The 12,845-nt window shown below is 36.6% G+C and overlaps 1 protein-coding gene across 2 annotated transcripts in view; it reads right to left on the bottom strand.

Annotated features, from left to right (window-relative positions):
* PIK3C2A (phosphatidylinositol-4-phosphate 3-kinase catalytic subunit type 2 alpha) overlaps nt 1-12,845 on the bottom strand; it is a 95,138-nt gene that overhangs the window by 48,621 nt on the left and 33,672 nt on the right. For both annotated transcript variants that reach the window (XM_036098635.2, XM_078058346.1), the window contains exons 3-4: nt 7,302-7,405; nt 1,743-1,900 (exon numbers count right to left, since the gene is read on the bottom strand). In XM_036098635.2, the coding sequence (XP_035954528.2) occupies nt 1,743-1,900; nt 7,302-7,405 (262 nt within the window). The remainder of the gene's footprint in view (nt 1-1,742; nt 1,901-7,301; nt 7,406-12,845) is intronic.

Below are 12,845 nucleotides of genomic sequence, written 5' to 3'. Positions count from 1 at the left end.
AAAATAGTAAAAAGAAACAAGTGAAGCTAATTTCAACATGTTTTATTTAACCTAATAAATCCAAAATGTCACTGCAACATATAACCAGCATTTTAAAATTACCAATGACACATCTTATTTCTTTTCAAATTGGGTCCTTGAAATCCACTGTGTATTTTACACGTACAACACATCTCACTCTCTATTAGCCACATTTCGAGTACTCAATAGCCACATTGGGCTAGTGATTACTGTTTTAGATAGGGCAGATCTAAGCTAAGAAAGCCACCTCCCTATTACAGACTCCTCCAAAAAGGTTGACATTTAGCAGTATCTAGCAAACGATGATTTAAACCAAATCATAAAGAAAAAAAAAATCACCATTTTAAATGTTTGACATGTTCCTGATAAATTTTCCAATGAAGACTAAAACTACAGCAAGTAGGAAGTATTGTTCAATTATCATTCTTGACAATAGCTGGATACTAAGATTACAACACATTTAGAAAACTTAAAGTAACCTCTTAAAGTAATCTATTTCATACTTAGAGCTCCTATGTTCAATTTAGAAGACAATTACTAAGTTCAGACTTCATGAAAATCAACAGATTGGCAGAAAAGGCCGTAAAATATCCAATGCAATGGGTACACTTCTGAACAGTCAATTGTATGGTAACATTTATCATTTGGACACACTTCTGCCATAATATGGTTACGTTTCTTAACAGAGATGTGCATTGTAAATATACACATTATGAAGAACCAAACAATAGGCATTTTGAGATATTTTCTCGAAAAGTAGTATCTTGATACATCAAGTCAAAATTTGATACAAATTAAAACATTTGTCATCAATGCTTACTATTTCTATCAAGGGGCCTACTGACCTTTCTTTACTTCAATTTTAGTAGTAATTCTTACAACATATGGGTTTTAAATAATTCCCCAAATCAAAATTTAAAGTATGCTTTATAAGAATAGTTCTTCCTTTAGAAACTAAAAGAATGATTGTTATAGTTGGCTAACATTTTTGTTTCAGATTCATATTTTTTTCAAAGAGCCTCGAAAAGTGCAAAGCTACAAGAAAGTATCCAATATTGGACATATTCCTAGTCATAACCATTACAGAAAAAAATGGCATCATTTTTAGGCCAAAGTACTGTAGAAATAGAGGCTCTTACTCTACTGTTGGAATCCCATTAAAACGATATACGTCATGAGACTCAATAAACTATGACAAAAAATTTCCTACAGACTTAAGGATACATTTCTAGAAAGGATATCCACACCAAATTTGGAAGAGAGAGTTAGAACCAAAGGAGAATTATCTTCTTTGAGGAGCTTAGCAAAATACCTGGAATTTCGATTTCACTGACAACTCTTTATAAACAAGCATTCTTTTTGCCATAAAATGAAAAAAAAAAAAAAAAAGAATTGGACTATAATTAGCCTTTCAATCTCATGCTTTGGGACCTTGGCCAAGGGCCATCAATTAATCAAAATTACTCAGCATTTTTCAGAGAAATATGCAGTAATAAAGGTAAACTATTTTCCCACTAGTCCTAACCAGAAATTTATCCAAATGAATGCCAATTTTTTGAAAAGGGTAACTAATGAATGTTAAGTATTTTACCACACACACAACACAAAATTTCTAAAAAGGATACCTAATGGTAACAGGGTCAAGAATGATTAAAATTAACATTTTAAACATTTCTCCCTAATCAGAGCAAAATAAGATCGTTGGGAAACTATAAACCTACCATCACATGTAAAAGTAACTGGCAGTTGAAATCCTTCAATTTCAATGGAGACCTTCACGCTAGCATTTTCTCCACATACGTTTCTTTGTACTGTAACTGGACTTAACAAATAGCCTGGATTTGTGCAGTGATTAGTATATGGAAAGTTGGTCTTCAATCTGTTCACAAGAAAGAAGGAATAAAAAATTTTTTTAAAGCTGCATTTGAGAGCCCTAAACAAAACTTTGCATGCTTACAGCCATTCAATTCTGTGTCTTTGTTCAATTCTAGAGCAGCTCTTGAGAACTGTAATGAATGGACCCCAGTCAAATTCCAAATACCAGCACTTGCCTTTTATTTATTTATTTATTTTTAAGATTTTTATTTATTTGATAGAGAGAGACACAGGGAGAGAGGGAACACAAGCAGAGGGAGTGGGAGAGGGAGAAGCAGGCTTCCCACTGAGCAGGGAGCCCGATGCGGGGCTAGATCCCAGGACTCCAGGATCACGACCTGAGCCGAAAGCAGACGCTTAACGACTGAGCCACCCAGGCACCCCCAGCATTTGCCTTTTAGATAAAAGGAATCCAAGAAAAGAGATTAAGTACTGCCAGGATATCTGTGGTAACATTATCAACATTAACCAGGCATACACTGGATACAAGGCATTAAATGAGGTTTTCTGCTTCAGATTTTTTGGCTATACAGCATAATTACACAAAATGTATACTTTTAATGAATCCACTGAGAATATAGGCAAAGTAACCTTCAACTGCAATTGTGAGAGGGATAAAAAGTCTGTTGTCTTTTAAAAATCTTTTCCTTAGAGTCTTTTCCCTACATTTTGGGGGCAGAGGGTTGTTAGACAACAATAAAAAATCATTACCAGTTTTTACAGTGCTATAGGCCTTTATTGTCTCAAAGTGATTCTAAAACTTAGGGAATGGCAAGAATTGCCTGTGAAGGTATTCACAGGAACAACACAGTTGGTAAATTGAAATACAGGAGTACGGTATATATGGCTCTTCTCCAGACAGCACTTCTGTTATCAGAAAACAAAGGAAAATTTGATGCCTTATTTAAACTTGTAGCCTTCCTTTAACTGACTTTTTTCTGGAGGTTAGAAGACAAGATCAAATCCTCCTATCTGCTTTTCATAGGAATATAAATGGAATGAATGCTTGAAGTATTGTATATTTGCTTCTGTAGAGATTAAAATAATCAAGTCATAGGAATAGAATAAAATAGTTTGAGTTGACAAAAAGAAAAGGATCAGGAGAGGGACACCTGGGGGGCTCAGTTGGTTAAGTGTGTGACTTTTGGTTTCAGCTCAGGTCATGATCTCAGGGTCCTGAGATTAAGCCCCTCGACCGGCTCCATGCTGAGCATGGAGTGTGCTTGAGATTCTTTCCCCCATCCTATCCCTCCCCCTCTATTCTTGCCCCTGCTTGAGCTCTCTCTCTCTCTAAAATAAATAAAATCCTGGGACGCCTGGGTGGCTCAGTCAGTTAAGTGTCTGCCTTCAGCTCAGGTCATGATCCCAGGGTCCTGGGATTGAGCCCCTCATCGGGCTCCCTCTCTCCCCTGCTCGTGTTCTAGCTCTCGCTAACTCTTTCTCAAATAAATAAATAAATAAAATCTTAAAAAACAAAAAACAAAAAACTGCTGGGGCCCCTGGGTGGCTCAGTTGGTTAAGCGTCTGACTTTTGGTTTCAGCTCAGGTCATGATCTCAGGGTCCTGAGATTATGCCCCTCGACCGGCTCCATGCTGAGCATGGAGTGTGCTTGCACTCTTTCTAAAGTAAATAAGATTTTGGGACGCCTGGGTGGCTCAGTCAGTTAAGTGTTTGCCTTCGGCTCGGGTCATGATCTCAGGGTCCTGGGATCAAGCCCCGTATTGGGCTTCCTGCTCAGGGGGAGCCTGCTTCCCCCTCTCCCTCTGGCCCACAGCTTGTTTCTCTCTCTTTTGCTCTCCCAAATAAGTAAAATCTTAAGAAAAAAACTAATATAAGTAATAAGTTTACATTGATATTGGAAATGCACCTTTATACATGGACACAGTATCTTCAGATATTTGATTGTTTTCAAACTTACCCCTCCATAACATAATACCAAGATCTTTATTGGACCTCGCCTAAGATTCTTGTTTCTTATTTACTAGGTATTCTCTTGTTTTCTACAGTATAAAATAGATGCTCATAGCAAATCACATAATTAACTAATCCAGGAAATATTAGAGACTTTTGCCTATATCCAAGCAAGATTTCAAGTTTTAGAAATCCTTAAAGATGATGAAAGGACATTCAAATTCCTGATAATAGCTCAGAAAAATAGCTCAAGAATTTAATTAGACAAAATTTCCAGTGATAAAAGTTATATTCAATGAACTTGATTTGGTAGGGGGGAACCCTTCATTTCCTTTCCTTAAAGTGAGTCCTTTTTTGAATACATGTACCCCAATGTTTATAGCAGCATTATCTATAAGAGCCAAATTATAGAAATAGCTCAAGTGTCCATTGATACTTATATATATATATGTGTATATATATATGTATATATATACACACACACACATAGTGTATACACATATATATATGTGTATATATATATATGTATATATATACACACACACACATACATATACACATATATATACACACACACATATATATATATAATGGAATACTGGAATATATAATGGAATATTACTCAGCCATAACAAAGAATGAAAGCTTGCCATTTGCAATGACATGGATGGAGCTGGAGAGTACTATGCTTAGAGAAATAAGTCAGAAAAAGACAAATACCATGATTTCACTCATATGTGGAATTTAAGAAACAAATAAATGAGCCAAGGGGGAGGGGAAGAGAGAAAGGCAAACCAAGAAACAGACTCTTTTTTCTTTATGTAGGTTCCATGCCCAGCATGAAGCCCAGCATGGAGTTTGAACTCATGACCCTGAGATCCAGACCTGAGCTGAGATCATGTCAGACCCTTAACTGACTGAGCCACCCATGTGTCCCCAAGAAATAGACTCTTAACTATACAGAACAAAGTGATGGTTACTAAGAGGAGGTGGGTGAGGGAATGGGTTAAATAGGTGATGGGAATTAAGGAGTGCACTTATTGTGACGAGCACAGGTGATACATGGAAGTGTTGCATCACTATATTGTACACCTGAAACTAATATTGTACCTATATGTTAACTAACTGGAATTTATTATTTTTTTTAAAGATTTTATTTATTTGACAGAGAGAGACACAGCAAGAGGAAACACAAGCAGGGGAAGTGGGAGAGGGAGAAGCAGGCTTCCCACTGAGCAGGGAGCCCGATTTGGGGCTCAATCCCAGGACCCTGGGATCATGACCTGAGCCGAAGGCAGACGCTTTAACGACTGAGCCACCCAGGCAGCCCCATTTTAGTCCTTTAAACTAAAAGAGACTCTTGAGATCACTAATCCAACTCCCTAATTTCACACAAGAAAAAAAAATGTATCAGTCTGTTACACAAGTAATCTTAATTGTAAACAAATATCCTGACAAATCTTTCATAGCTGAGTTAAAATGACTAAATGAATCATTTTAGGAGATTTCAAAACGTACGGAGTTTAAGGAGTAAGAGTGTAAATTCCAGTGCAGAAATGACCATACTGGAAAAAATAGAGCCATTAATATCTTCAAGGGACACCTCCTGACCCCAATCTCCAAAGTCACACGGGAAAAGAGGAGCCTAGAACATGGCTTCAAAAACACCTCTGTTTCTTACTTCTCTGAAATATTTGTTGCAATCACTCTCTACTAATGGAAATAAAATTACAAAAAGAAGACATTCTCTCCTTAGTTCATCTGGGGTTTCAGATTACGTAAGCCACTGTGTGTGTGCATAAATAAAAATAATCATTTTAGCTTAGTGGCAGAGTCTGTAAATAACTCTTAAGATTCAAATGGGGAGAAAAGGTAGATATCAGCCTAATTTCTCCACCTGCAAAGCTTAAATGCCATAGTCACTCAACACAGTCTAACAGAAAGCATATAGGGCTTATTTAGGGAGAAAACTGAAGGAACTACATAAACACATAACAGATTACTTCCAAACAATTAAGGCAAAAGAGTATTTCCAAATTATTAACCACACACACACATGGTATAATCACATGAAGGCATAGGTAACTTATAATACACGTAATTTGAATACTAAGTCACCTAAATGTCTCTTCCATCTTAAATGCCTGCTGAAAAACAGGATTTTAAAAATCCAGTTAAGAGTAAATTTTGCAGGAAAGAAAAAGTGGCTCTACTGATATTTTTCTTCTTTTTCTCCCCTAAGGTATTCTGAAGAAAAGAAATGCTGGTTAAGAGGTAACAAAGACAGAATTTTAATGAAATACTACCAAAAGTCTAGAAAATCTAGTTAATAAGCTCCTTAAACATTAAAATGATGTATATACTCAAAAATGATTTGGGAACCCCAAACTCTGTTTTGCTTAAAGCAGACCACACTGAGGAAAATAGTGAATTCAGAATAAATCCCTCAGTGGTGATATACTTTCTTTTGATAATAGATTTCAACCCCTTGGCCACAATGTTTGTTATTCCACTCTTTCCTTCCGTGGGATTTTTGTATCTGGTGTGGGCTAAGAGGACTCCCTTTCGTCTCTGATAGCAAGACCATTAGAATATGAAGTCTAAGCTATCAGTGGCTATATTCCCTGCCTTCAAAACCCCATCTGCAGTAGTAGAAAACGAAGCCAACATGCAGGAAGAAGAGCAGGAAGAAGGAAAGGATGAAAATGGGAAAGGGGAATCCACAGGGAGGAGGGATCAATTCAAGTGTGTGAATTCCAAGATCTTGCTGTCACTGAGTTCTGCTCCATCCTTCCTCTTTCTGCTATAGCGGTTTATGAATCAATATATGACTGTTCTTGATTTAAGCTTGTTTAAGATGGGTTTCTAGCACTCACAACAGAAGTCCAGACTAATACAGTGATACAATGGAAAGAAAACACACTGAATCAGAAGCAAAGGAGACCTGGCTCTCTATGCTGCTGGCTAGCTCAGTATATTTTAGTAGGTAACTTCTCTGAGTCTCAGTTTCCTCATCTATAAGAAGTATTAGACATATTTAAGATAAAAAGAATATTTTAGAAATACATTTTCCTAATCTTCAGAAAATGTATTTGCTCCTGTAATCTTTTAAAGCATCTCTTAAAGGAGGACAGTATTTTGAATGTCAGAATGTTTACAGAAAATTAAGTCTCCCTAAAACAAAAACAGGCATTTTCTAAGTGTACCAAAACTTATATATGTTTAAGTCATGTTTTCAATGGTTAATAGTGAAATTAACTGTCTGACCTCAATTTTTTCTTCTAAATACTCCCAAACTAAAAAGGTAAAGATACAGGTTCAACTGCAGTTGGTGTTAATGTGTTAATTAATGGTCTTGAAATTTTAGCCACAGGGAAAACATAATTAAAATTTTAAAAATTTTAGATTAGTACTAAGCTTGTTTTCAAGTTAACTTTTTCAAAGCGAGTATTTAATAAAAAAAATTTTTAATTTATAAAGAAAAATTCCTTACTTTGTAATGGACTGACAAAAAGCTGCCACTTCCTCATTCTGTACTTCAATTTCTTGTAGAAGAGAACTTCCAGTTGACAAACTACTGGTCCCATTTGGGTCTTTCTGTAACCAAAAAAATGTTTTTAATTTAAAAGTAAAAGATCCCCAAATGCTAAATAGAAGCACAGCACAAACCCATTTTTACAAAAGTATGTACAAAGATATGGAGAGAAAATAAATCATATCAATAACAAAGTTTTATATAATAGATTTCTATCTTTGTAAAAGTAATACCAGCTAATAAGCCTTGAAGTTCATTGGTTTTACTTGCTCAAAAGTAGAAGTGGGCTATATTCTGTACTGGTCAACATGACTGGAATGCTAAAGGTATTTCCATTCAAAATCTTCCCGAAATAAATGCTTCAGAGAGTTAACAGCTGAATAAAATTAAAGGACTACGCTGTTTTAAGAAAGTGGAAAGATCAGGCCCATTTGGGACTCCTCTAGTAACCAGGAATTCTATTTTTTCAACTTTGGCCTCAAATTCCAAGAAAGCAGCTGGTTCTTTATGTAAGACAATGAGTTTTAGGAGTGAGCAGGCATTTTCCATGTTAATAAACTTATGCAAACATCCTGACAGTCCTTTAAAAGTTTATGTCTGATCAAACTCTGTGTGCAATGCTTTAACGAGATAAATTCACTACCCAACAGAGCCGAACAGCAGAGTCCATTTGGAAGTGTCTTTTTAAAAAAGATTTTATTTATTTGAAAGAAAGTGCGCGTGCAAGTGCCTGAGTGGGGAGGCGCCGGGAGTGGAGGTGGGGGCCGCAGCGGGAGCAGAGGAGAAGGCAGAGGAAGGGGGAAAGAATGTTAAACGGACTCCATGCTGAACGCAGAGCCCAACACAGGGCTGGATCTCACGACCCTGAGATCACAACCTGAGCTGAAACCAAGAGATGCTTAACGGACTGGGCCACCAAGGCAGCCCCGTTTAGAGGTGTTTTGACTTATTACATAAAAATACTTACTCTGACACAAATTTCAAATGTAAATTTCCTTTGAAATTAAATTGAAATTAATTAAATTAAAATTGGAATATTCTCAATTCAAAATTAAGTGAATGAGAATACAGTACATACATTTCAAGAATTCTAATGGAGTTCAATGATCATGGCACACAAAAAGACCTTGTCAGAAAAATTACTGAAAATTTAGGGCAACAATTCCTTTATGAATTTCCTTCTTTTACAATGTGTCAGAGCCCTTTCTCCTAGAATGTGATATGCACATTTAAGGGGAGAACAAAAAAAACACAAAACAAGCCTTGAGTTCTAGAAAATCACAACTAAAAATAACACAGCTCATGGGAAAAAACAGAGTTAAGGCAAACTATTCAAAATCAGTGTAACTTTGTAATCAAGGCCTCGACTAAAATAACAAGTCCTTATAAAAATACGTGCACAGTTAAATCTCCACTTGAATGTGCACCTAGCATTATGGTCTTAGATCCTCTGAAGCCTTAAACCCTGGAACTCCTGCTTCCTCGTTTGTGATATGGATTCTTGAGGGCATCTGCTTCTAGTCAAGACCAATTTCAGTGAAGTTAAAAATATAATCTAGGAACTTCACGAAAGTTCTTAAAGCAAAGAGAAAGGTCTTCACACCTTCTTTGTCTGCACTTACTGCTTCACCAGAGAGCTTAACACTGTGGAATATGAAGTCGTTCTTGAAGCCACTCATTCAACCACCATCTTCACTAGAAGACAACACTTCTGCAGGATTTCCAATGTTTTCTTTAATATTTTCTCATATTACTAAGGCCTTCTCTTTAATTGTGAGAAAGTTTGTTCTTGATTGTTTTAAAATGTTACATGCTGGAAAAATTATGTTTGAACTAATGCCACTTCTCCATTTTACTGACATCAAGCCAATATTTACCAATTATGTAAGTTAATTTGTGTTACAGAAACGAGCACTGTAGCAAATAAACCATACAACCCTGAAAATGGGATTTGATATTTCTATAAATTCTCTGGTCTGACATATCAAGTTTGCCATAATCTAATCCAACAGCATTTCCCAGAACTTACCAAACGATTTCTACGTTCCAATTAGCTTAAATCATATCCTGTTCCTATAAAACACAAACTGAACTATCCTGCCTCTGAATCTTTTAGTCTTCAATGCCTTCCTCCTAACCTGCCCTCACAACCCAAGTCAAAATCTGTTATTTTTTAAGGCCCAGCAAAATGCTACTTCATCTACAGTGTCCTTTAATACTCAGCATGAAACAATTCTCCCCTCCTACCACTTCTAAGTACTTAGTCTGAACCAAACACCATATCATCACATTGTTTTATATTTGTCGTAATGTGAAAGCCCTTTGAAGATAATCTAATTTTATTGAATGTTACATTCTTGTAGAATTTTATATCAGGTGCCCCTAGGTCTTTCCTTTCAAGAAGGTTATAGATCATAGATCACACAGATCATTTAATTTCTGCAATTTTCTATATAAGTTTCAACTGACAGTGACAGAAATAGACTATAACTAATTCTCTACTCATACATCAAGATAAAAACACCTGAAAAGTTCTGTTTTTATTTTGTTTTTACAAAGTAAAAAACAGTTGAGTTGCAAATGTGTCATCTTATACAGGAACATTAGGTTTTTTGTTTTTCTTCATTCTTTCTGTAACAAATTTTTTTTTTTTTTACATTTTACACTTTAGGGGTGGCTGGGTGGCTCAGTTGTTAAGCGTCTGCCTTCGGCTCAGGTCATGATCCCGGCATCCTGGGATCGAGTCCCACATCGGGCTCCTTGCTCCGCGGGAAGCCTGTTTCTCCCTCTCCCACTCCCCCTGCTTGTGTTCCCTCTCTCGCTTGTCTCTGTCAAATAAATAAGTAAAATCTTAAAAAAAAAAAAAAATTTTTTTTTTTACACTTTATACCTATTCCCTCAACTCTTGGCCCCAATCCTGCCCTTAAATTCCACTCAAACAACCTAAGCATCAAATCATCTCTTTTCTCCACTGATTTTGCACAAACCTTTATGTAGCATTCAAGGCTTTCTATTTTGTACTGCAGTTATATGCACACACATGGTGTCTCTCCCTTCTAACCCAAGTTCTTTAAGGATTAGGTCTGTGAATGATTAATCTGTAACCCATACATTGTATCCTCAAATATTTTTCAACCAATGAAAGAGACAAATAAAAAATTGCTAATGCTATTATCTAATATATGTAACAAAGAAAGAAGTCTGTGGGGGGAAGATAGTGAGTTTTCTAGTAAATATTTTACGTTTGTAAATTCATGTAGTTGTTTGGTTACCATCCAGAAGTATTCTATTCCAGAGCTAAATGCATAGATTTGAAGATCATTTAATTTCTGCAATTTTCTACTAGGAAATTTCTCTCTGCTAATGGCTGTAGGCATCCATTAAGATCAATGAGAGAGCAGTATCCCATATATACACATATGTAAAGAGATTTACTATAAGACGTTGGCTTCTGTGATTAGAGGCTGACAGGCCTCAAGATCTGTCAGCTGGCAAGCTGGAGACCCCGGAGACAATGGTATAGTTCCCATCTTAGTCCAACAGGCTCAAGACCCAGGAAGAGCTGATGTTTCAGTTGGAGTCCAAAGGCAGGAAAAAAAAAAAAAAAAACCATGTTCCAGCTCAAAGGCAGCTAGGCTGGAGGAATTTCCCCTCATTAGAAGTAGGGTCAGCTGCTTTGTTCTATTCAGGCACTGAACTGGTTGGATGAGGTCCACCCACCTTAGGGAGGGCAATCTGCCTTTACTCATTCTATGGATTCAAATATTAATCTCATCCAGAAACACCCTTACACACAAACCTACATTAATGTTTGACCAAATGTCTGAGCACCCCAAGGCACAATCAAATGGACACATAAAATTAACCATCAGAGCATCTCAACCACAGAGAACCAAGGAGTCAAATCATTGCAGGAGCGTAGACCAGTAGCTTTCAAACTATCTTGGAGCCTCAAAATTAAGCACCAACCAAGAGAGTACAGGTAAGAAATATTAAAGGCAACTAGAGCAAAACCTTGGAGAAATGCCTATGTTTAGAAGCTAGACAAAGGAAAAGGAGTCAAAGATTACAGAAGGGAAACTAGGAAGCAGATTTAAGTAGGGCCACAGAAGAGAAGTTTCAAGGAAAGGATGCAGTCAACTGTTGCAAATGAAGCAAAAGAGCTGGACAGTGAATACGGTCACTAGATTGGCAATTAGTATTCATATTACCAGAAACAAGTTTCTGCAATATGATGAAAACAGAAGAGGATGGTGAGAGACTGGAAAGGCAGTAACTACAAATTCCTCTTTAAAGAGCAATGGTAGACAATACTCTGGGGAGACAAGAACAAGAAAAGAGGTGAAAGAGTTAAGTTTCGAAAAAGTGAAGGAATAGCTCTTCCATCCAAACCAGAAAGAAGAGGCAAATCTGAGGTGGGAAAGTGCATACAAAAAATGGCCTTAACCTCAGTAGTTAAAAAAAGAGTAGTAAGGTCATCCACCAGAGGTGGTGGAAAGGGTGGATTAAGGATAGTGATGAAGGTTTGAGATAATTCACAAAACTCTACCAGTATATACTTTGTAAAGCATTTTTTTTTTAAGATTTATTTTATTTATTTGGCAGAGAGAGAGCAGGAGAGCACAAGCAGTGGGAGCAGGAGAGGGAGAGGGAGAAACAGGCCCCCTGCTGAGCAGGGACCCTGATGCGGGGCTTGATCCCAGGACCCTGAGATCATGACCTGAGCCAAAGGTAGATGCTTAACGACTGAGCCACCCAGGTACCCCAAGCAGTTTTAAGAATATGGGAAAGCTTTACACCTATAGATGCAAGGTTCATGCCATACTTTCCCAGAAATTAGACTGAACACAATACCAAATTTTCAATAAATGTACTTTAAGCGTTATATGTATATGTGTGTGTGTATATATAAGTCTATGTTATATGTATATATCGGTTACTATTTGGAACAAAGTTAATTACTTATTTGAATTTTTAAGCAGTTTTACAAAGAGACTTCACTAAGCTATTCAAATAGTTTACTACATTCAGCTAGACAATGAAAATTATTTTGTTCAGTATTGCCTCTTGTTTAGGGGCACCCAGGTGGTTCAGTTGAGCATCTGACTCTTGATTTCCGCTCAGGTGATGATCTCAGGGTCATGGATCAAGCCCCAAGATGTGCTCCAAACCCAGCGTGGAGTGTGCTTGGGGTTTTCCTCTCCCTCTGCCTCACCCCAACGAAATAAATAAAATCTTAAAAAAAAAAAAAAAAGATTACCTCTTGTTTAAAATTAATGATAGACCTTCTGCCAATGGGGGATATAAATGTTTATAATGTTAATACAGTTGACTTTTAGAAAGAACCAATACCCACAGAACTTTGCAAAGCCAGTTCTATGAAATAATTTATTACTAAAATCTTTGCAATCTGCTCAAAGTAATTAAATTTATAGCTATTAACTAAAAGTCTGATTTAAACTTAAGTTGCCATATGAGAGTTTTAAATTCTATGCTGCCTTT

This window comes from Halichoerus grypus, chromosome 11, assembly GCF_964656455.1.
Source record: "Halichoerus grypus chromosome 11, mHalGry1.hap1.1, whole genome shotgun sequence".
Taxonomy (NCBI): domain Eukaryota; kingdom Metazoa; phylum Chordata; class Mammalia; order Carnivora; family Phocidae; genus Halichoerus; species Halichoerus grypus.
This window is presented reverse-complemented; position numbering and strand designations above follow the sequence as displayed.